The sequence below is a fragment of the Crotalus tigris genome, unplaced genomic scaffold, assembly GCF_016545835.1.
Source record: "Crotalus tigris isolate CLP2741 ecotype Arizona unplaced genomic scaffold, ASM1654583v1 scf7180000020941.558017, whole genome shotgun sequence".
NCBI classification, from domain to species: domain Eukaryota; kingdom Metazoa; phylum Chordata; class Lepidosauria; order Squamata; family Viperidae; genus Crotalus; species Crotalus tigris.
In genome coordinates, this window is record NW_024098270.1 from 158,276 (window position 1) to 182,561 (window position 24,286).

At 50.1% G+C, this 24,286-nt stretch overlaps 1 protein-coding gene across 3 annotated transcripts in view; it reads left to right on the forward strand.

Annotated features, from left to right (window-relative positions):
• The window catches only part of LOC120319710 (transcription factor COE1-like), a 90,721-nt gene extending 67,595 nt beyond the window's left edge, over positions 1-23,126 (forward strand). The window contains exons 13-18 of one of the 3 annotated variants that reach the window (XM_039368820.1): positions 7,507-7,572; positions 10,933-11,110; positions 12,067-12,252; positions 16,671-16,844; positions 19,558-19,636; positions 21,091-23,126. In XM_039368820.1, coding sequence (XP_039224754.1) covers positions 7,507-7,572; positions 10,933-11,110; positions 12,067-12,252; positions 16,671-16,844; positions 19,558-19,631 — 678 coding nt within the window. In that variant the 3' untranslated portion in view covers positions 19,632-19,636; positions 21,091-23,126. Of the gene's footprint in view, positions 1-7,506; positions 7,573-8,663; positions 9,220-10,932; positions 11,111-12,066; positions 12,253-16,670; positions 16,845-19,557; positions 19,637-21,090 lie in introns of those variants that run through there. The other 2 variants (XM_039368821.1, XM_039368822.1) reach the window with 2 other exon arrangements.
• Positions 23,127-24,286: the final 1,160 nt, after the last annotated feature.

Genomic DNA, 24,286 nt, shown 5'->3' on the forward strand with positions numbered 1-24,286 from the left:
AAGAGGAAGGAGGAGGAAGAAGAGAAAAGAAGAAGAGAAAAAGAAAGAAGAGGAAGGAGGAGGAGAAAAGAAGAAGAGAAAAAGAAAGAAGAGGAAGGAGGAGGAGAAAAGAAGAAGAGAAAAAGAAAGAAGGAAGGAGAGGAGGAGAAAAGAAGAAGAGAAAAAGGAAGAAGAAGAGGAGGAGGAGGGATGTGATGGTGGCTGGCAAGCAGCTTTCATGGCTACATCCTAAGTTTCAGAGCTTGAAAAAATTTTAAACGCATGTTTTTAGAAAAATAACTAAATCTCCAATTTTGAGCTCATTTTTTTTAGAAGAGGTGGATCGAGTGAACAAAGAAAACATCCAGAGGAAAATAAAAATACAGAGTGGGAGGAAAGGAAGATAAATTAAGAAACAAAACAACAGGGAATGAAAAGATACAAAGGGCAGCAAAATGTAGAAATATGTACTCCTACATGCAAAATATTAGAAATATGCCAAGCTGAACGTTCCATCTTTTTTCTCCAGATTGTGCCAATCTGGGTCCAAGCCAACTGTCCTAAAATCAATTCTCTAAACTGTAGTTTGATGTTCAAAGCCACAAACAGCTGTTAGTTTTGCTTATCTGTTTTGTGTGTGAGAGAGAGAGACAGGGGGGAAGGGAGAAGGAAGGAAGGAAGGAAGGAAGGAAGGAAGGAAGGAAGGAAGGAAGGAAGGAAGGAAGGAAGGAAGGGAAGGGGAGACAGAAGGAGAGAGAGAAAGAAAGAGAAAGAAAGAAAGAAAGAAAGAAAGAAAGAAAGAAAGAAAGGTAATTGAGCAAAGGGAAGAAAGAAAGAAAGAAAGAAAGAAAGAAAGAAAGAAAGAAAGAAAGAAAGAAAGAAAGAAAGAAAGAAAGAAAAGTAATTGAGCAAAGGGAACCAAGAAAGAAAGAAAGAAAGAAAGAAAGAAAGAAAGAAAGAAAGAAAGGTAATTGAGCAAAGGGAACCATTTTAAACTATCACATTTAATGTTTCCACCCAGAATGACATTTGGACAGAGTATAGATAGTCCTTGACTTATGACCATAATTGAGCCTAACTTTTCTGTTGCTAAGCGAGACAGTCGTTAAATGAAGCTTTGCCCCATTTTACGACTTTTCTTCGCCACCATTGTGAAGCGAATCGCTGCAGTTGTTAAGCTGGTAACCTGGTTGTTAAGTGAATCGGGCTTCCCCCGCTGACTTTGCTGGTCAGAAGACTGCAAAAGGGACACTGCGACCGTCGTAAAGGTGAGGCGGTGGCCAAGCGTCTGAATTTTGATCAGGTGGCCGCAAAGGTGCTGTGAGGGTCCTGTGAAAAACGGCCATAGGTCCCTTTTTTTTTTCCTCAGTGCTGTTGTAACTTCGAACGGTCACTAAATGAACCGTCGTAAGTCGAGTCCACTGCTCGAGCAGGGGGTTGGACTAAAAGACCTCCAAGGTCCCTTCCAACTCTGCTACTGTGCCGTTAAGTCAGCCCTGGCCATCCAGACTGGCTTTCTGTCCCCATCCCCAAAGCGTGGACCCTGTTCCGGGTTCAAGTCGTGACATCAGCTTGTAAAAAGCCTTGCCTGCTCAGCTGGCTGGGATCTGACTCTCCCTTAGTCAGGTGGGCGGCTCATTCATCATAGTTAAAGCAGCCTGTCTCAGACACACACACACACACACACACACACACACATAGACACCAGCTCTTCGTGGGAGACCGTCAATAGATAGAGTTATTCTGTCAGTGTGTGTGTGTACCCGGGTGTCTGTGTACACACGGCTTTGGAGGGACGCGAAAGAGAAAAAAAAAAAAGAGATTTGTGCATTTTTCTCTCAAGGTAGAAAAATCTCTCATGCAAAAACCTCTTGAAACCTTCGTTTTGTGCCACGCAAAACAACAACGACATCACACACACACACAAAAAAACCAGAAACCCCACAACCCCTCTGATTTGTGTGCTGCAAAGACCACAATGCATTCAGACACTCAACCTGGAATAGACTGGGCGCGGCTTGCAAAGATGGCTCGCATTCCTTCTGATAGCAAGGTCAAGTTTCTGGACCTCATGAGATGTTAAGGTCCCTTTTGGGGCTTTCAACACCAGCACGTCAGAACGTACAGCCCGGGGCAGACAAAGAGGCCGGGAGGGGGGGAAAAACTGGGGGGGGGCGGGGGAAGAAAGGGGGTGATGGGAAATGGATCCCAACTTTCCCTAGATCCCACCTTCAACTTCGGACTCGACTTACCACCACAACAGAACGTCCATTACTAGGCGGTCGCTAAGTGAGCTGGCCGCCCCCTTTACGACCTTAAGCAAATCACTGCCGTCGTTAAGTGAATCGCACAGTCGTTAAGTGAACCCAGCTCCCCCACCGTCCTCCCAACGACTGATCCTGGGAATTGAAGCCCACTCGCCAAGGTTGACAACTGCTGAACGGAGCCCCCCCCAAAAAAGGGGGGGTCCGTCTCTGAGATGTGGGGTAGACAGCAAACTCTGAGTGGGGGGTGGTAGAAACTGTCTTGTTTCCAATTCCCCCCCCCGGAGCCCCCTCCCCAATCCCTCCCCTCCCCAGCCATCTCTGCCCAGCGTTAGCCAGCTGCTTGGTGTCGCCACCTTCACTGCGGGGGCTGTGGGGGGGGCTCAGTGTGGCAAAACCGGCTGGCAGGGCCCCCCCTCCCTCCTCTAATCCCTACGGGGGTGTGGGGGGGGGCTCAGTGTGGCAAAACCAGCTGGCAGAGCCCCCCCTCCCTCCCTGCTCCAATCCCTGCGGGGGTGTAGGGGGGGGCTCAGTGTGGCAAAAATGGCTGGCAGGGCCCCCCCCCTCCCTGCTCCAATCCCTGCGGAGGGGTGTGGGGGGGGGCTCAGTGTGGCAAAACCGACTGGCAGGCCCCCCCTCCCTCCCTGCTCCAATCACTGCGGGGGTGTGTGTGGGGGGGCTCAGTGTGGCAAAACCGCCTGGCAGGCCCCCCCCCTCCCTCCCTGCTCCATTACGGTATCGATCGGGGGAGAGCAACTGCCCGGTGATTGTTGGCACTTAGCTTGACAGCAATCCAATAGCCTTGAGGTCCTGATGGACGGCCCAGCGCCCGACCAGCCCGGTTGGCCTCTCGGTTGTCGGGAAGCCGGGAGAAGGAAAAGTTGAGCGGGGGGGGGTTCGAGTTCAGGAAGGAAAGCCTTGCGCCTCGGGTGAGGGAGGGCGTTGCTCTCCCAGCGGGATTGCAGGGAGTCCTCCACTTACGGCCATTCATTTAGCGACCGCTTGAAGGCATGACCAGCCTTGGAAGGGGGGGGGGAAAGAAGTGTCACACAACTGGCCCTCGCACGCTGCGACTGGCGCGGCCTCCCCAGGGTCACCGGATCCAAAGAGGGACCCTTGGTAGTCCTCGACGTATAACGATTCGTTTTGCGGCTGTGGAAAGTTACGACAGCGCTGGAAAAAAAGGGGCCGGTTTTCGCACTGATGGCCATTTTTGTCGCACCCCTGCGGTTCGCCGGATCCGAATTTGGGGCCTTGGCCACCGGCACGTTTTGACAAACGTTGTGGTGTCCTGGAGGTCTTCCGATCGCCGTTGGTGACCTTCCCGGCTGGCTCGCCACCAGCAGCGTCAAGATTCACTTAACGACTCAAACGGACGGTTGTAAGTCCAGGGCTGCCTGCACTGGTTGCCAAGGGCCCAAGTTTTGGTCAGGTGACGCCAGGGCAGAGACTGATGGGGAGAGCCCTTTTTCCAGGCCAAACTTTGAACGGCTGCGAAAGCAGTGACTGCGAGGCAAGGACTGTCATCCGTCCATCACCGTATTTCATACTTCTCCACTGCCAATCTCCTTCCCAGGGCAGGGCACAACCCTAGGCTCCCCGGTCGGGTGGGATCAGCTGTTTAGGGGTTCAGGAAAAGAGGAGGAGGAGGAAGAGGGAAGGAAGAAGAGGAGGAGGGGAGGGGAGGAGGAAGAGGAAGAACAAGAAAAGGGGGAGAAGGATGAAAAGGAGAGAAGGAGGAAGAAGAGGAGGGGAAGGAGAAGGAGCAGGAGGGGGAGGGGAGAAGGAGGAGGGGGAGAAGGAGGAGGAGGAAAGGAAGAACAAGAGGAAGAAGAACAAGAGAAGGAGGAGGGCAGGAGGAGGAAGAGGAAGAGGAGGAGGAGGGGAGGAGGAGGAGGAGGGGAGGAGGAAAGAGGAGGAGGAGGAGGAAGAAGAAGAAGAGGAGGAGGAGGAGGAGGAGAGGAGGAGGAGGAGAAGAGAGGAAGAGGAGGAGGAGGGCAGGAGGAGGAAGAAGAGGAGGAGGAGGAGGAGGAAAGAGGAAGAAGAAGAAGAGGAGGAAGAGGAGGAGGAGGGCAGGAGGAGGAAGAAGAGGAGGAGGAGGAGGAGGAAAGAGGAAGAAGAAGAAGAGGAGGAGGAGGAGAGGAGGAGGAGAAGAGGAGAGGAGGAGGAGGAGGGGAGGAGGAAGGAGGAGGAGGAGGAAGAAGAAGAAGAAGAGGAGGAGGAGGAGGAGGAGAGGAGGAGGAGAAGAGAGGAAGAGGAGGAGGAGGAAAGAGGAAGAAGAAGAAGAGGAGGAGGAGGGGAGGAGGAGGAAAGAGGAAGAAGAAGAAGAGGAGGAGAAGAGGAGAGGAGGAGGAGGAAGAAGAAGGAGGAGGAAAGAAGAAGAAGAGGAGGAGGAGGAGGAGAGGGAGGAGGAAGAAGAAGAGGGGAGGAGGAGGAAAGAGGAAGAGAAGAGGAGGAGAGGAGGAGAGCAGGAGGAGGAGGGCAGGAGGAGGAAGAAGAGGAGGGGAGGAGGAGGAAAGGAAGAAGAAGAGGAGGAGGAGGAGAGGAGGAGGAGGAGGAGGAGGAGGAGAGGAGGAGGAGAAGAGGAGAGGATGAGGAGGAGGAGGGCAGGAGGAGGAAGAAGAGGAGGGGAGGAGGAGGAAAGAGGAAGAAGAAGAAGAAGAAGAAGAGGAGGAGGAGGAGAGGAGGAGGAGAGCAGGAGGAGGAAGAAGAGGAGGGGAGGAGGAGGAAAGGAAGAAGAAGAGGAGGAGGAGAGGAGGAGGAGAAGAGGAGAGGAGGAGGAGGAGGAGGGCAGGAGGAGGAAGAAGAGGAGGGGAGGAGGAGGAAAGGAAGAAGAAGAGGAGGAGAGGAGGAGGAGGAGGAGGAGGAGAGGAGGAGGAGAAGAGGAGAGGATGAGGAGGAGGAGGGCAGGAGGAGGAAGAAGAGGAGGGGAGGAGGAGGAAAGAGGAAGAAGAAGAAGAAGAGGAGGAGGAGGAGAGGAGGAGGAGAAGAGGAGAGGAGGAGGAGAGCAGGAGGAGGAAGAAGAGGAGGGGAGGAGGAGGAAAGGAAGAAGAAGAGGAGGAGGAGAGGAGGAGGAGAAGAGGAGAGGAGGAGGAGGAGGAGAGGAGGAGGAGAAGAGGAGAGGAGGAGGAGGAGGAGGGCAGGAGGAGGAAGAAGAGGAGGGGAGGAGGAGGAAAGAGGAAGAAGAAGAAGAGGAGGAGGATGGGGGGGGGTGGAGAAGAAAGAGGAGAAAAAATTTGCACAGCCAGAGTGATTTTTCAGTTTAGTTCCCATCCCAGCAAAGCGATGGCTTTGTGATCCAACCAAAAGCAACAACACCGCCCAACAACAACAACAACAACAATCCAAGAACAATCCCCAAAATTGGAGAAGAGTTGGCCGCCCGCTGGGTCAATGCCGCCCAGCCTTCTCCGGATGCCTTCAATTTCTCTCCCACATTGACTAACTCCAGCCCGGAAAAATTGGAGCTTTGAGGAGCTGCCCTGTTTCACAAACCGTAATATCCACCCAACCGCCCACCCCCCACCCCCCCAAACCCTGATTCTTGGCCTGCAGACCTTCTCCTTGGGTTAGAAGGACCCTGGGCAAGGTTTTGGACAGGGGACAGGACTGTCCCAAGGGAGGATCCCATCTCCACGGATGGAGTTGCTGAGCAGCCAAAGTAGTAGGCAGACTCCCGGGGGTTGGGGGGGGGGGAGTGAGTCCTGTGTTGCAATGCACAAAGCGTTGGCCTGGTCGTAATGCGCTGCATGCCTTCCAGGGGTGGACGCTCTCCTCAGCTGTCCGATCCTTGCAGAGCACCCTTCCGGCCCTGGGCGCCTGCCAGATGTTTCGGCCAGGATCTCTGGGAAGATCAGAGAAGGACCACAATGCATCTGGAAGGCCTGCGGGAGAGGAAGAAGGGGGCTCTGCTGGATGGTGTGAAGGGCCATTGACTTTCTTTTAAGCCAGTGATGGCGAACCCGTGGCACGGGTGCCAGAGGCGGCACACAGAGCCCTCTCCGTGGGCACGCGTGCCGACGCCCCAGTTCTAGGTCTTCAGCTGGGTTTTATAAAACCTTTTCGCTTTAGGCCTCCACCGCTGTGTGCAAAAAAAGAATGTTCAATAATCAATTTCAACTTCTTGTAGGAAAAAAAAATCTCAAAAAGTGGGAATTGATTGATTGAACTTTTTTGTTACCACTGCAGCCACGCCCACCCAATGGGCCACACCCACCCAATGGGCCACGTCCACCCAGCACCCGACAATGCATAAGCGGGTTTTGGGTTGCAGCTTGGGCACTCGGTCTCTAAAAGGTTCGCCATCACTGGTCTAGGGCAGCGGTGGCGAACCCATGGCACGGGTGCCAGAGGCGGCACGCAGAGCCCTCTCTGTGGGCACGTGCGCCGTCGCCCCAGTCCTGGGCCTTCAGCTGGGTTTTATAAAACCTTCTTGCTTTAGGCCTCCGCCGCCGTGTGCAAAAAAATAAAATAAAGGTTCAATCAATCCGTCAATTTCAATTTCTTGCGGGGGAAAAAAAAAGATCTCGCAAAGTTGGAATTGATGGATTGAACTTTTTAGTCCCGCCCAGTCTGCCGTGACCACCGCCGCCACGCCCTCCCCATGGGCCACGCCCTCCCCATGGGCCACACCCACCCCATGGGCCACGCCCACCCAGCACCCGACAATGCCTCAGTGGGTTTTGGGTTGCAGTTTGGGCGCTCGGTCGCTCCACGATTCGCCACCACTGTTTTAAGCTGCTCCGTGAATTCTACTTTACGGCGAGGGTGTGGCAACTTTGGCGGCGTTGAAGACCTGTCCACGGGTCTTCCAAGTTGCTAAGGTTGGATCTCCCTGCTTCACAGCTTCACGGGCCTGATCTCAATCGATCAAATAAGAATAGAGCAGGAAGGGACCTTAAGAGGTCTTGTAGTCCAACCCCCTGCTGAAGCAGGAGGCCCTCTGCTATTCTGCTATTCAATGGCTGTCCGGTCTCTTCTTCAAAGTGATGAAACACCCTCTGAAGGCAACGTCTGTTCCACTGGTTAATTGTTCTCCAGACGTTTCTCCTTAACCCCAGGTTGGGATTAAGCTGATCAATGCAGCTTTAATTAAATTAAATTAATTAAGTTGGGTTAAGCTTGATGGGGAGCTAGATTGCAAGCACAGCTAGAGTTTGTTCAACCATCTTGGGTTGTTTCCCCCTCAAAATCCTGTGTCTTCCAAAGCGTTCTTCTGTAACGGGATGGGTTCTTCATCATAGTCCTGTCTCTCTTCTCCTAGGAGGTCCTGCTGAAGAGAGCGGCGGATCTGGTGGAGGCCTTGTATGGGATGCCCCACAACAACCAAGTAAGTCTCACCCCCCTCGCCCTGGCATTGGGGAAGAGCAGAGAGAGGCCAGCTTTGGTTTAACCTTCAGGTTGTCCGTGGTCATTGATGGGCCTGGTCATCTAGGCACTGATGATGCTTGGTGGTCAGTCATGGTCCTCTGATCAGTCAGGGAATACTGTCTCCTATCTGTCTGTCCGTCCATATCTATCTGTCTATCTATCTATCTATCTATCTATCTATCTATCTATCTATCTATCTATCTATCTATCTATCTCTATCCATCCATTTATCTCTCTCTCTGTCTCTCTTTCTCTATCTATCTATCTATCCATCCATCCATTATCTATCTTATCTATCTGTCGGTATCTATCTGTCGGTATCTATCTATCTATCTATCTATCTATCTATCTATCTATCTATCTATCTATCTATCTATCTCTATCCATCCATTATCTATCTATCTAACTATCTATCTATCTATCTATCTATCTATCTATCTATCTATCTATCTATCTATCTATCTATCTATCTATCTATCTATCTATACCGTCTGTCTGTCTGTCTATCTATCCATCCATCCATCCATTTATCTCTCTATCTCTCTCTCTATCTATCTATCTATCTAGCCATCATCTCTTATCTATCTGTCTGTTGGTCTAGCTATCTTATCTATCTGTCTATCTATCTATCTATCTATCTATCTATCTATCTATCTATCTATCTATCCATCCATCATCTATCTTATCTATCTGACTGTCTGTCTATCTATCTATCTATCCATCTATCTATTCATTATCTGTCTATCTGTCTATCTATCTATCTATCTATCTATCTATCTATCTATCTATCTATCTATCTATCTATCTATCTATCTATCTATCTGCCTGCTGTATGGCATGCAGCTCCGTCATATAAAGAGAGCCACTTTGCTATAGTGGTGAAGGCCCCAGGCCAGAACCAGGAGACAGTGAGTTCTACTCCTGCCAATTTGTGTGTGTGTGTGTGAGAGAGAGAGAGAGAGAGAGAGAGAGGGAGAGAGAGAGAGAGAGAGAGAGATTTCTGGCTAGGTCCATGCAAATATCTGGCTCCCAACATCTGTTTCCCATCAGGAATTCCAGGCTGATTGCGTAACCCAGCTTAGAGCAGCTCCTTGCTTCCTCACCCCCATCCAGGGACTCAGCCAGTGTTTTCACAGCTCAGTCATGGCTCACAACACCTGGCCGGATGTTAGCTACGGTCCTGCGGAGGCGTCAGGTCAGATCAAGCAGGTGGGAGGTGTGGTTTTATGGGCCAAAGTCCCTCCACACACACACTTCCCTTCCAGGGTGTAAATCTTCCACACCCATTCAAGGGTGACCGGCAACAGACCGGGAGGGCCAAATTCTCAGCCGCCCACCAAGAAGATGGGAAAGTCAGCATCGGGGCCTTCGCTATACGTTAACACCCATCATGCTTCAGAAGTTAGAATGGGCCCGTTGCGCCACATGCTAAGCAGGGTTGGGTTTGAAGCGGATAAGGTTGACAGTGTGAACTCACCGTTTGATGCAGAAACAGGGTTTCGGAAGAGGAGGTTGCTGTAGGCAACCTTGGCTCTTTTATGACTGGTGGACTTCAACTCCCAGAATTCCTGAGCCAACATGAGGGAACTATGGCCCCCTCATGACTCCTGGACTTCAACTCCCAGAATTCCTGAGCCAGCCATGCTGAGGGGAAAGGGAGAGGTTTCCAAGCTGAGCCAGGCTGGCTCAGGAATTCTGGGAGTTGAAGTCCACATGTCATGAGGGGGCCAAAGTTTCCCTCATGCTGGCTCAGGAATTCTGGGAATTAAAGTCCACAAGTCATGAGGGGGCCATAGTTCCCCCATGCTGGCTCAGGAATTCTGGGAGGAAGTCCACGAGTCAGAAAGCGGCCTAGGCCTAGGCCAGAGGTAGGCCACCTTGGCTCTTTTATGACTGGTGGACTTCAATTCCCAGAATTCCTGAGCCAGCCATGCTGAGGGGACAGGGAGAGGTTTTCAAGCTGAGCCAGGCTGGCTCAGGAATTCTGGGAGCTGAAGTCCACGAGTCATAAAGCGGCCTAGGCCCTAGGCCAGAGGTAGGCCACATTGGCTCTTTTATGACTGGTGGACTTCAACTCCCAGAATTCCTGAGCCAGCCATGCTGGGAGGAAAGGGTGAAGTTTCCAAGCTGAGCCATGCTGGCTCAGGAATTCTGGGAGTTGAAGTCCACCAGTCATAAAAGGGCCAAGGTTGCCTACCTCTGGCCTAGGCTAGGCCGCTTTATGACTGGTGGACTTCAACTCCCAGAATTCCTGAGCCAGCCATGCTGAGAGGAAAGGGAGAGGTTTCCAAGCTCAGCCATGCTGGCTCAGGAATTCTGGGAGTTGAAGTCCATGAATCATAAAAGAGCCAAGGTTGCCTATCCCGGATTTAGAATAAGGAATCCTAGGGCTGGAAGGCTTCGCAAAGGTCTTCTAGTCCAACCCCCTGCTCAAGCAGGGCATCCTATATTATTCCAGACAACTGGCTGTCTAATCTCTTCTTGAAAGCATCCAGTGATGGAGCGCCTACAACTTCTGGTGGCAAGCTGTTCCACTGGTTAATTGTCCTCACTGTTAGGAAGTTTCTCTTTCAATTCCAGGTTGCTTCTCTCCTTGATCGGTTTCCATCCGTTGCTTCTTCTCCTGCCTTCAGGGGCTTTGGAGAATAGGTGGACCCTGGTGATTGGCCCAAAGTCACCCAGTTGGCTTTCATTCCTAAGGCAGGATTAGAACTCACCGTCTCCTGGTGATTGGCCCAAAGTCACCCAGTCGGCTTTCATTCCTAAGGCAGGACTAGAACTCACCGTCTCCTGGTGTTTGGCCCAAAGTCACCCAGCTGGCTTTCATGCCTAAGGCAAGACTAGAACTCACCACCTCCATTTTCCTAACCTGACATCTTGCGGGTCCCAACTGATCTTGCCCCATCCTGTCCCAGCCATGCCTTTTAGAGTATGGAATCATTAGAGTTAATGTCTGCTTTTCCGTCAGCAGCCGACGCTGACCGCCAGGGATCCCCCCCCTAGGGATTTTCTTCCACCAGGGATTCTCCATATTGAAGGAGGATTCGAACCTGGCTCTTTCCCGGTCCAGCCCCTTTCCCTCTTTTGGGCAGTCTTTGGCTGCTGGGCCCTGGGAAATCTCCCGTCCTTCAAACTCTCCGATCCCCTTTTGAAGGCCTCCGTCCGAGACCCGAGACCCTTCCCAGGTACGCTGGGACTTCCGCACCCAGCATCCCCAGCCGGTTGCATTCCCAGCACTTTCGAGGCACACAAGGTTTGGGCAGGGAGGGATCCAAGCCGCGAAACCTTGACGCGGGGTTGACCTCTTGCCCCCACCCAGGACATTATCTTGAAGCGGGCCGCGGACATCGCCGAAGCCTTGTACAGCGTCCCACGCAACCCGAACCAGCTGACGTCCCTGTCCGGGAACCATGGTCACGCGGGCATGATGGGCGTCAACTCCTTTGGGAGCCAGCTGGCCGTCAACATCAGCGAGTCCACTCAGGGCTCGGAACAAGGTAGGCCAAGGAAGTCCTCACTTACCGGCCATTCCGAGGTGGCGCAGCAGTTAGAGTGCAGTACTGCAGGCCACTTTAGCTGACTGTGTTCAGCAGGTCAGCGGTTCAAATCTCACCAGCTCCAGGTTGACTCAGCCTTCCATCCTTCCGGGGTAGGTAAAATGAGGACCCAGATGGTTGGGGGCAATGTAAATATATATATATATATACATTGCTTACTGGTGTACACCGCTTAGAGAGTGCTTGCACTTAAAGCGGTATATAAATGTCATAAATAAATAAATAAATTCCTTCCACAAGCATTTGAAATTACGAGAGTGCTGAATGGAGGAACGTACGAACTTACGGCCATTGCAATCCCCCTCCCCACCCCCCGCCATGATGGCTTCCGCAAGGGTAGCCAGGATTGCCGTCACTGAGTGAGGCGATCAGGTGGGCGTGGCGCTTCACAAACGCAATGGCTTAAATTTGGGGCTTTAATTGTGGGCACGAGGCGAGAACTACCGGTCGTCGGATCCATCCCAGCTGACCGTCCTCATCTGGCCTTTGGAAGGAGGGGTAGACTGCTCCTAAAGCTGGAGGCTCCATTTGTCGATCCATCCCTAAGCGCCCTCCGACGTAGGGTGGGTCAGAGAGTCACGAGCCCAAAATTGATGCTACTAAGTGAAACATGAGTCAAGTGAGGTTTTTTCCCCCCCATTTTACGACCTTTCCCGCCACAGCTGTTAATAACTTGGTTGTTAAGTGAATCTGGATTCCCCATTGACTGCTTATCAGAAGGTCGCAGAAGGGGGCGTCACGTAACCCCGGGATGCTACGACCGTCACAAATGACTACCCAGAGTCCGAATTTCGGTCCCGTGACCAGGGGGATGTCCTAAGTCACTTTCCCCAGCGCCGTCGTAACTTCGAAACGGTCCCTAAATGAACGGTGCGGAATTGTGGTCTGATTTGCAGGATACCCGCGCAGCGCAAGCAGCGTCTCGCCCCGGGGCTACGTGCCCAGCTCCACCCCGCAGCAGAGTAACTACACCACAATCACCTCCAGCATGAACGGTTACGCGGGGACCACCATAACTGGTCTTGGGGTGCCAGGCTCCCCCAGTTTTCTCAACGGCTCCACCGCCAACTCTCCCTACGCTAGTGAGTATCGCGGCGGTCTGACCGAGACTGATAATTGGGCACCGGTTGGATTCCTTGCTTGCGGTGGGTTCACACAAAGGCTTGTGTGTAACTTTGGGGATGTTTTGTGAGCCGGGGCTATATAGAATGGAGAAAGACCTCTCTGTGCAGAAGGGCTGTTGGTCTATAAATCTGTTTACTTCCCAGCTTGTTTGTTTGTTTGTTATTTTCACAAATAATTCAAGGCGGGCAAAGGTCTCCGACACATCTTTCTCTTCCTATTATCCTCACAACGACAACGACAACAAGAACGCAGTGAAGTGAGTCGGGCTGAGAGGGTGTGCTTGGCCCAAAGTCAGCTGGCTTTCAATGGCAAAGGCAGAACTAGAATTCACGGTCTCCCGGTGATCAGCCCCAGGTCACCCAGCCGGCTTTCATGCCTTAGGTAGCACTAGAATTCACCATGTGCTGGTCATGGACTCAAAGTTATCCAGCTGTTTTTCATTGCTAAGGCAGGATTAGAACTCACCGTCTCCCGGTGATTGGGCCAAAGTTACTCAGCCGGCTTTCATGCCTTAGGTAGCACTAGAATTCACCCTCTCCTGTCATTGGCTCAAAGTTATCCAGCTGTTTTTCATGGCTAAGGCAGGACTAGAACATTTCCCAGTGATTGGCCCAAAGTCAATCCAGATGGCTCTCACAGCTAAGGCCGAAGTAGAATGTCAGACGCTAAGAAAAAGACGCAGGCATATCTTGAGCAGAGGTTTGAAGCTGCAGGACACAGCTTGACAAACTCTTGAGTTTATTGCTTCTTCTATACTTGTTACATACATAGGCTTTACCATTAAATGCTGACATTTTACAATTCATAAGTTTAACCATGAGATGCTGACCTAAAGTTTCTTCACTGGAAAATTCCTTCCTATAAGCAACTATTTTCTAGTAACATGGTCAAAGACCAGGTAAGAACAAATGCAGGTAGATCAAAAGGAGAAAGAACTGACAAAGACAGGAAGAGATAGGAAGGAACTTAAGCATATTATCTGTTTAGGGAGGTGAGGCCTTAAGTCAAAAGGGGAGGAAATTTCTGGCTGCTTCACTGGGACAAAGGGTATCAAAGGGTTATGAGGTTTGTGGTGGTGGGGGGGAAAGCACGGCAGTTTGCTGCGGGCGTGCATTTTTCCCCACACTAGAACTCACCGAGAAAGCCCAGTTACCTTTTGGGAAAGCAACCACGCCCTGTCCTGGAGAGCAGAGAACCTCCATAGACAACTCCAGGCTTGGTCGTTTTTTTTTTTTTGTTTTTTTTTAATTGAAAATTTTTAAAATTTTACAAAAAAAATCCCCTCCCCCAACCCTCCCCACCGAACCCAACCCTCCCCCATCCTTCCCAGAGCTGAATACAGGCTTAATTAAAATTTAAAAAGAAAGAAAAAAAAATTTTTTTAACACAAATAAAACATATACAAATTTGATTACAATAATTAAACAAATTATAAAATACTTTAACACCCATATTTAAAAAGACAGAAAGAGAAGAAAAAAAAGAAACAAGAAAAAAAGAAAAAAAATATTTAAAAAATACCTTAAACTTTACATATAAATTATTCAAAAGCTAAATAATATTTATTTATATCGTACTTATATGGTATAAAGTTTATCCATTTTTTCCATACCAAGAGATACTTCTCTTGCGATTGATCTTTGCCATTTCCGAAATCTTTGCCATTTCCGCTAAATAAGAAACTTTAAGAAACCATTCTTGAAAAGTAGGCAAAGATTTCTTCTTCCAACATTGCCCTACTAACAACCTAACCGCTGTGATTAAATTTAACATTAATATAGTTTCTTTACTGTCACAGTCGGAAACAATACCCAACAAAAACAATTGTGGAGTAAATTTTATCCTTCTTTTAAAAATTCTTTGAATATTCCACCATATCTTAATCCAAAAAGCTTTTATATTTTTACATGACCACCAAATATGATAATAAGTGGCGTCCAGACGACCACATCTCCAACATTTAGGCTGCAAGAGACATTTTTTGTGGATCAAGGTGCCATCTATAAAACATTTTATAAAAATTCTCCCTTAAGTTTTGGGCTTGTGTAAATTTGACATTCCTCACCCAAATAATCTCCCAAGTATCTAATGGAACCGATTCATCAAAATTTTGTGCCCGGCTTGATCGTTGGTTTTTTTTTTTTTTAATTGAAAATTTTTAAAATTTTTACAAATAGGGAAAAGAAAAAATAAAAAACAAAAAACAACCCTACCCAACCACCCCAACCCTCCCACTCCATCCCCCCAACCTTCCCAGAGCTGAATATAGGCTTAATTAAAATTTCTAAAAATCTTAAAAAGAAATTAAAAAAGTATAAACCATAAATATACGTAAATACATTTCATAAACTTATAAGATAATTAACAATAATATATATGTAAAAAAGAAAAGCATAAATATTAAAAAAGAAAAATGCTTAAAAAGAAAAAGAATAAAAGAGAAAAGAAAGAGGAAAAGATGTATATATATATATATATATATATATATATATATATATATATATGAGAAGTAAAATAAGATAAAATAAAAATAAGAAATATAAGAAAAGAGAAGAAAAAAAATACAATCTATAAAATATTGAGATTTATATATAAGTTATTGAAAAACTAAGGCTTGGTCGGTTTTGATGGCCATCACCAACCCATGCAAGGGAACCACCTTCGGAATGGACGTGACCTCTTCTGCAGAGAGCAAACGTCTGGGGGAGACTTCCTGGTCTGGAAAAATCTCTGTCTAGCCCCCTTGGAAGACCCCAGCCCAACCCCAAAACTGGACACCAGAGAAGACCTTGGTGGAGGACAAATGGAGGAGGACTGTTGGGGTCCTTGGTGCTGTCAGAGCTGGGTGGTTTTCTTGCAGACGTTTCATGACCCAACTGGGTCACATCATCAGGGCTAGAAGGGAGGGGGGTTTGGGAGCAGGAGGAGGAGGAGGACAAGGGTGGGGTCCTTGGTGCTCTCTGACTGGGGAGGGGGGGTTTCCTTGCAGGGATTTTATTACCCAACTAGTAGCATCTTCAGTGCTAGAAGGGGGAGGGGGAGGAGAAGGAGGAAAGGGAAGGACTGTGGGGTCCTTGGGGCTCTTTGATTGGATGGTTTTCTTGCAGGCATTTTCGTTACCCAACTGGTAACATCATCCATGCTAGAAGGCACTGATGCAGAGAAGAGGAGGAGGAGGAGGAGGAGAAGGAGGGGGGAGGGGTGGAGGAGGAGGAGGAGGGGGGGAGGGATGGAGGAGGAGGAGGAGGAGAGGGAGGGGGAGGAGGGGGAGGGGGAGGAGGACAACGACGACTGTGGGGCCCATGGTGCTCTCTGAGCTTGGTGGGTTTCTTGCAGGCGTTTCATTACCCAACTAGGTGACATCATCAGTGCTAGAAGGGAAGAGGGTTTGCAGAGAGGAGGAGGATGAAGAGGAGGAGGAAGGGGGAGGGGGAGGGGGAGGAGGAGGAAAGGAAGAATAGGAGGACTGTGAAGTCCTTAGTGCTCTCTGAGCTTGGTGGTTTTCTTGAAGACGTTTCATTGCCCAATTAGCTAACACCATCAGTGCTAGAAGGCAGGGCAGTTTATGAGGAGGAGGAGGAAGAGGAGGAGGAGGGGGGAGGGGGGAGGAGGAGGGGGGAGGAGGAGGAGGAAGACAACGACGACTGTGGGGTCCTTGGTATTCTCTGAGCTGGGTGGTTTCCTTGCAGACGTTTCATGACCCAACTAGGTGACATCATCAGTGCTAGAAGGCAGGGCAGTTTATGGAGAGGAGGAGGAGGAGGAGGGAGGAAGGACTGTGGGGCCCTTGTTGTTTTCTGAAGTTGCTTGTTTTCTTGAAGACGTTTCATGACCCAATGAGGTAACATCATCCATGCTTGAAGGCACTGATGCAGAGAAGAGGAGGAGGAGGAGGAGAGGGGAGGGGGGGAGAAGGAGAGGGGAGGAGGGGGGGAGGGAGGAGGAGGAGGAGGAGGAGGAGGAGGAGGAGGAGGAGGAGGAGGAGGAGGACAACGACAACTGTGGGGCCCCTGGTGCTCTCTGAGCTTGGTGGTTTTCTTGCAGGCATTTCATTACCCAACTAGGTGACATCATCAGTGCTAGAAGGCAGGGCAGTTTATGGAGAAGAGGAGGAGGAGGAGGAGGAGGAGGAGGAGGAGGAGGAGGAGGAGGAGGAGGAGGAGGAAGGACTGTGGGGCCCTTGTTGTTTTCTGAACTTGCTTGTTTTCTTGAAGACATTTCATGACCCAACGAGGTAACATCATCCATGCTAGAAGGCACCGATGCAGAAAAGAGGAGGGGGAGGCCAGCCGCCTCCTCCCCTCCCAGGACCGGAGACCCCCCCCTTCTCTGCCCCACTGACCCCTGTCCTTCTCTTCCCCCCCCCTCCCTGCAGTCATGCCATCCAGCCCACCCCTGGGGGCCTCCTCCACCCCTGCCGGCGTCTTCTCCTTCTCTCCGATCAACATGATCTCGGCCGTCAAGCAGAAGAGCGCCTTTGCGCCCGTTGTGCGGCCCCAGGCCTCCCCGCCCCCCCCTTGCGCCAGCACCAACGGGGCCGGCCTGCAAGGTAAGCTGGCTTGTCTTCAACCAGAGTTAGCCATCCTGGCGACCCTCGCAAGCTCGTCCTCTTCCCCCCGGTACAGGTAGTCCTCGACTTAACGGCGGTTTCATTTAGCGCCGCTGTTCACAGTTACAACAGCCCTGAAAGGAAAGCGAATGATGATCGTTGTTTTTTTTCCACACTTTACGACCGTCGCAGCATTCCCCAGGCTCCCGTGGTCAAAATTCGGACACCTGGCCACCGACTCATATTTACGACAGTCGCTGTGTGCCCAGGGAGGTCATGTGATCCCTTTCGGTGACCTGACAAGCCATATCAACGGGGAAGACGGATCCACTTCGCGACCGTCTTGCTCACTTAACAAACGCAGCGATTCCCTGAACGGCGGGGGCAAAACTATGGGGCAAAACTCGCTTAAGGGGTGTCTCACTTAACGACAAAAACGTCAGGCTGCGTTGTGGTCGTAAGTCGAGGACTACCTGTAGAGCCTCGGACAGCGTGTTTCGATCTCGGCAGCGTGACGCCGCCGGCTGGGAAATTCTGGGCATTGAAGGTGACCGAGGTTGAAAAACGCTGCCAGGACGGTCACTTCTCACGTGGTGAACCAGAAAAGTGGTTTTAGGGGATTTAAAAACAGCTGAAGAAATGTTAAAAATCTAAGCAGAGAACCTTTCCTTGAAAGAAAGTGAAATTGGCCTATCGCCTCCAAAGTGGTTGCGGGACCCGGATGGACAGAAATAAATCCACTTTTGGGGAGCAAAACAGGGTTGATTGGGCCCCCTTTTCACCCCAAAGAGTGGGTCAGGCTGAGGGGAGTTTAAAATGTTCTTTCACCCAGCATCTCCTGCTCTTGTTTTTCAAACAAAGCGCTTTCAGCCAACTGGGCCTCAATGAGGACCGGTCTATTGTCTGGGCTGATTGGTAACAGAGATTGGAATTCCTCCAAACCCTCCATGGGCAGTTTTGTTTCCGACCCAACAAAGTCCACCACCAGTTTTGTTTCCGACCCAACGAAGTCCGACCCAACAAAGTCCACGAAGCTGAAGAGCTACCAGATGGAGCAGCTTCTTCTCAGGAATTTCCTTGTGGTGCTCTTTCCTTTCTCTCTCCCTAGTCCCCTTTCGTCTGAACACCCTAGAACGGTGCACCCCCCCCCCTGAACTTCTCTTAGTGCTGGTAGGAATGGGAAATTTGCATTATTCAGTGATCAAAAGCTTCTGGGGGGGGGGCTCTTTAATGGTTCCCTATATTTAAATCCAGGATAAGGTGTTTTATTAATTGGAATCAAGCCCCTTATTTCTCTTGTCTTCCTAGAGTCTCACGTGGATCTTTACTGCAGTTTTTTATTGCTTCTCTAACTCTTCTTTTTATTTTTATTTCTTGGCCTTCCTCTTTTCTTGCTTTTTCCTTCCTTCCTTCCTCCCTTCCTCCCTTCCTACCTCTCTCCCTTGCTCCCTGCCTTCATCCCTCTCTCTGTTTCATCTATCTCATCCTTCCTTCCTCCCTTTTTTCTCCTTCCTTCATTCCTTCCTTCCTTTCTCTCTGTCCCCTTCTTCCTCCCTTCCTCCCTCCATTTCATCCTTCCTTCCTCTCTCCTTTCCTTTTTCTCATTCCCCTCCCTCCCTTCCTCCCTTCCTGTCTCATCTGTATCATCTTTCCTTCCTTTTTCTCTCCTCCCTCCCTCCCTTTCTCTCTTTCCCCTTCTTCTCTGCCTCTCTCCCTTTTTCTTTCTCCTTACTTCTTTCCTCCCTCTCTTCCCTCCATCTCTCTATTTCATGTGTCTCATCCTTCTTTTCTTCCTTTTTCTTTCTCCTTCCTTCCTCCCTCTCTCCCTCCCTCTTTCATCTATCTCGCCCTTCTTTCCTTCCATCCTTTTTCTTTCTCCCTTCCTTCCTTCCTTCCTCCCTCTCTTTCCTCCTTCCCTCTATTTCATCTATCTCATCCTTCTTTCCTTCCTTCCTTTTTCTTTCTCCTTCCTCTTTCCTCCCTCCGTCTATTTCATCTGTCTCATCCTTTCCTTCCTTCCTTTTTTCTTTCTCCTTCTTTCTTTCCTTCTTTCCTTCCTCCCTCTTTCCTCCCTCCCTCTATTTCATCTGTCTCATCCTTCTATCCTTCCTTTTTCTTTCTCCTTCCTTCCTTTCTTCCTTCCTCCCTCCCTCTTTCATCTGTCTCATCCATCTTTCGTTCCTTTTTTCCCCTCCCTCCCTCCCTCCCTCCCTCTATTTCATCTATCTCATCCTTCTTTCCTTCCATCCTTTTTCTTTTTCCTTCTTTCTTTCCTTCCTTCCTCCCTCTCTTCCCTCCCTCCTTCCATTTCATCTGTCTCATCCTTCTTTCCTTCCTTTTTCTTTCTCCTTCCTTCCTTCCTTCCTCCCTCTATTTCATCTATCTCATCCTTCTTTCCTTCCTCCCTCCCTCCCTTCCCTCCTTCTATTTCATCTCTCATCCTTTCCTTTCTTTTTCTTTCTCCTTCCTTCCTTCCTTCCTTCCTCCCTCCCTCTATTTCATCTATCTCATCCTTCTTTCCTTCCTTTTTCTTTCTCCTTCCTTCCTTCCTCCCTCTCTCCATTTCATCTATCTCATCCTTCTTTCCTTCCTTCCTTCCTTCTTTCTTTCCTTCCTTCCTTCCTTCCTTCCTTCCTTTCTTCCTTCCTTCCTCCCTCCCTTCCCTTCCCTCCCCTCCCCTCCCCCTCGCTGCTTGCTCAATCCCACCAACTAGACCAACCCTTTGAGGATTCTGCAGACAAGTTTCAAACAGCGTCTCGGTCACTCCAAGGATTGGCTTATTCTTAATCACAGTATGTTCCTTCTCTCCTTCTGCTGCTTTGCCTTCTCCATTCCCTCTCTCTCTCCTCTGCTCCTCTCCCCTCAAACAACCCCTCTGCAACAGCCTGCCCTGGTGTGTGTGTGTGTTGGGGGGGGCCCTTTGAGGACACGGTGCCAAAAACAACCCGCTCACACTTGGGTTCAATCGAGGTTAAGAGACCCTGCAGAACCTGGTCAGATGTCTATGGAGATTCTCAATTCTTCAGATCAAAGGTGCTTTTTTCCCCCCAAAAGGCAACTGGAACTTTCTTCGTTATTCCTTAAAGATATTTTGCTTCTCATCCAAGCAGCTTCTTCAGTTCTAACTGGAGAAGAACCGAAGAAGCTGCTTGGGTTAGAAGCGAAACGTCTTAAAGGAAAAAAAAAACAGGAAAGTCCAATTGCCTTTTGGAAAAAGCACCCTGGGCAGATCGAAGCCCTGTGTGCGAATTTGGCGGTGCCCAGGCCGGGCTCATGAAGCTCACCATATCTCCAGAGTCATGATGGTATGTCTACTGTGGAATTGGGTATGTCTAGTTCAGTGGTTCTCAACCGTTTTAATGCCGCGACCCCCAACCGGTCGTAAGTCGAGGACTACTCAACCGGTCGTAAGTCGAGGACTATTCAGCCGGTCGTAAGTCAAGGACTACTCAACTGGTGCAGCACCGTTTGCAGAATGGGATTTTTGGCGGGCTCAGCAGGGCAGAGACAGCCTGGACAATTCCTATTGGCTTTGGAAAGCCAATAGAATTAGACTCTATTCAAGAGAGTCTCTTCTATTGGCTTTCAAAAGCCAATCGAATAAAAGGGAGTAGCACAGCTAAGGAAAAGGGAGTCAAGCTATTCTCCAAGCCCCTGAAGGCCGGACATGAAGCAACGGATGGAAACGAATCAAGGAGAGAAGCAACCTAGAACTAAGGAGAAACTTCCTAACAGTCAGAACAATTAACCAGGGGAACGACCTGCCTCCAGAAGTTATGGGTGATCCAACACTGGAAGTTTTTAAGAAGAGATCAGACAGCCGTTGGTCTAGAACGGTGTAGAGTTTCCTGCCTGAGCAGGGGGGGGGCTGGACTAGAAGACCTCCAAGATCCCTTCCGATTCTGTTATTCTGTTAACGGTGTCCTTATTAAGAGATAAGATAAGATGAGATGAGGAGAGGAGATGATGAGATGAGAAGATAAGATAAGATAGGATAGGATAAGATAGGATAGGATAAGATAGGATAGGATAGGATAAGATAAGATAAGATAAGATAAGATAAGATAACCTTTATTGTCATTTTGTTTGACTGCGGGCACAACGGCACACGTCAAAAAACGAAATTTAGTTGCCCGCTCTCAAAGTGAAACACATACATGACGCACACCTAAAACAGGCTATGAACAACCTAGGTGTGGCCCACTGAACTTCCGTGGGGTTCATTCAGACCTTCTCTTGTTTCCAGGCCTGTCGGGACTCCTCGTCCCGCCCATGTGAATCGGAGACGGGAGGACGACGACGCAAAGCGACCGGCACTTGGACTTGCGAGACCCTCCACGGGGCGCCTGGGCCCGGTGCACAAGACCTGGGTTCCAAAACCTCCTCATCCCTGGCGACCTCCAAGCTGGTTGAGCGCATCCCATAGGATCTCCCTCTCCGGGGCTGAAGGAGGGTGACGGTCAACAGAGGCCTGGAGACCCTCAACTCTGGACTGGGGAAGGGGCTGCTTCGAGAGGAGACGACCAGCAAGGAGGAGAGACCCTCCATGATGGGGTCCTTTGCCCATCTCATCCCCCTCCGCTTCCAGGATCACAAGAGAGACTGAGGAGACCCCCAGGGTAGACTTGCTCATGGCCAAGGGGGGGTGTCTCCATTTCCCAGCAGGTTTGCTTTTCTTAAAAGCTCTGGGGTCCCCCCCCCACCTGAAGGAAAAGACCCCCATGCAAGCCAGGCTCCGAGCATCAGCCCCCCCTCCCTCCCTCCCACCCACCTACCCACCAGGATTCCTGCTCCCCCCCCCCCCCAGAGCTGCCTTGCTAACAAGCTGGTTTGGATTCGGTCCTCCCTCCCTCTCTCCCTCGTCCCAGCCCACCCACTCCATCCTGGCCAAAAGCTGGCTTGTCTGCAGCCCCCTTTCGCTGCTCCCCAATTTCTCGGCAGGCCTTTCCTCTCGTTGCCGTTGGTAGTCCTCAACATACGCCCACAATTGATCCCCAAATGTCTGTGGCTTCTGTTGCTACAGTGAGTTGTGCCGCGTTTTACAACCTGGCTTGGCACAGTCGTTACGTGAATCACCGCAGCCGTTAAGTCGGTCACCCGGGCGTTAAGCGAATCTGGCTTCCCCCCCCTCCCCACTGACTTCGCTCGTCGGAAGGTCGCGAAAGGGGAATCCCGGGACGCCGTGACCGTCACAAATACGAGTCTGAATTTGGATCACGTGACGGTCGTACGTGCGAGAAACGGTCACGAGTCGCTTTTTTTCAGTGCCGTGGTAACTTCCAACGGTCACGAAGCGAAGACGACGACCAGCTCTCCTTAACGGGAAGAGACGGGACAAACCCGGTTTTCCCCTCCAGGTTTACAAACGGGGTTAGGCGTTTATTTTTTTTTAAAAGCCAATAATAATAATAATAATTAAAAAAAAAGCTTCCTTTTTCTTTCCCGCCTTCCTTTTTTCACATTCTTTCATCCCCACCCCTCCGAACAATCCCTAGCCCTTTTTTTTCCAAACTGCCAGTATACGCTGGCTCGGTTTTTAAGGTGTTTTTTTTTTTCTTTTTTTTTAAAAAAAAAAGTGGGTTTTTTTTTTTCATCCAGCTCTTCTTTTTGAAAAACCAAAAAGAGAGAGAGGGAGATTGTATACCCACCGCAAGCCGCATTCTCGGTCACGCCTTTTCCATCCGTCTCTTTCCTCTTTTCGTTTTTTGTTTTGCAAAAAGGAAGAAAGAAAAAGAGAGAGAGAGAAAAAAAAAAGACGGTGTGGGCCCAGCAGCTGGGTGGCTTTTGCGAGTCCCATCGAAAGCAACCTGCCTGGGATTTTCCTTGCCTCTTGCATTATTTTTCTAGCCTTATTTCCCAGCGGCAAAGGGGTGGGGGGGTGGGGGGGGCGCAAATATCTGTAAATAAAGACTGCTCGGACAAAAACCCTCCAAGCTGGGAATCCGAATCTGTCTGGCCAGGATCTGTCCGCTGTGTATTTATCTTTGTCTCTCCTGTCTTGTGTTTTCCTCGGTCTCTCTTCCCCTCCTTCATTTCCATTTTATCCTTCCTTCCTTCCTTCCTTCCTTCCTTCCTTCCTTCCTTCCTTCCTTCCTTCCTTCCTTCCTTCCTTCCTTCACAGTCTTCATTGTATGTTCTGTGATGATGTCCTGTTGTACGAAGCACCTGGCTGCACTGTTTGTTTGTTTGTTTTTTTTCAATGTAAGCACATGTAAATTAACGATTTGCCGCAATTTCTTAGGAAAAAGCCCTACAATATATCAATATACCACTGTTAATGGCCTCCTGCGACAAGTCCCTCTCTTAATTTGCAGTGGATTCCCGTCTCCGGTCGCAAAAGAGCATTTTTAATAGGTCTGGGATGGTATGAAGGCTCCAGGGGCTGGGGGCTGGACTAGTCCAGGGCTTTTCAACCAGTGGTACGGTACCACCTGTGGTCCATTGGCACCTGGCAGGTGGTACGCGACCATCCTAGAAAAGGGGTAGCGGGGGAGGGGAATGAGCTGAACCGCTGGCAGCACCGCACAAGCCTGAGCAAGAGACGGCTGGAGCTGCAGGGCTGTCAGGGCTCAGCGGAAGCCCCAGGATCAGTGCCTCTTTCCAGCTGATCGGCGCTTCTTCAGGACTGTCAGGACTAGTGGAAGCATCAGGATCAGCGCCAGGATCCACTTGGAGCTCAGCGCTGATCCAGGTGCTTCTGCTGAGCCCAGAAGAAGCGCCGATCAGCTGGAATGATGCACCCTCTCCAGGGTCTTGTGATTTACATTCAGATGCTTGGCCACCGATTTATATTTATGACGGTCACAGTGTCCCAGGGTCATGTGAAGGGACCAAACCCTGCTGCAACCACCCAGCAGACAGGGGGAATAAAAACCACACACTCGCACACACACACACACCTCTGCCAAACCTCAACAGAAATGCTCACAACAATGAAAACCTCGGACAGGAGGAAGAACGCGGCCGGGCGGGCAAGCAGGTGTCTTGCCCGGCTGTGGCTTGGGGGGCCCTTTTTTCAGTCCCATTGTAACTTCCAACAGTCACTAAGCGAACCGTTGTAAGTCGAGGACTACCTGTACTTCATCACTTTTTTCCTTTTTTGTTTTGGTCATCAAGTTTTTGACGCCTTGCTAGGCGACTGGTGGTCCTCGGATGTTGCCCTATCCTAAAAGTGGCACGATGGGTGAAAAGGTGGAAAAGCCCTGGACTAGATGACCCCCAAAGTCCCTTCCGGGCCTAGGAGTCTATGATTCCCCCTCAACACTCCAGCAGGGGGTGGGGCCAGATGACCTCCAAGGTCCCTTCCAACTTTGTCATTCTGTAAATTCTGTAACACAGACAGCTGTTTCTTCTATATATAGCAGTGATGGCGAACCTTTGAGAGACCGAGTGCCCAAACTGCAACCCAAATCCCACTTCCGTATCGTCGGGTGCCGGGTGGG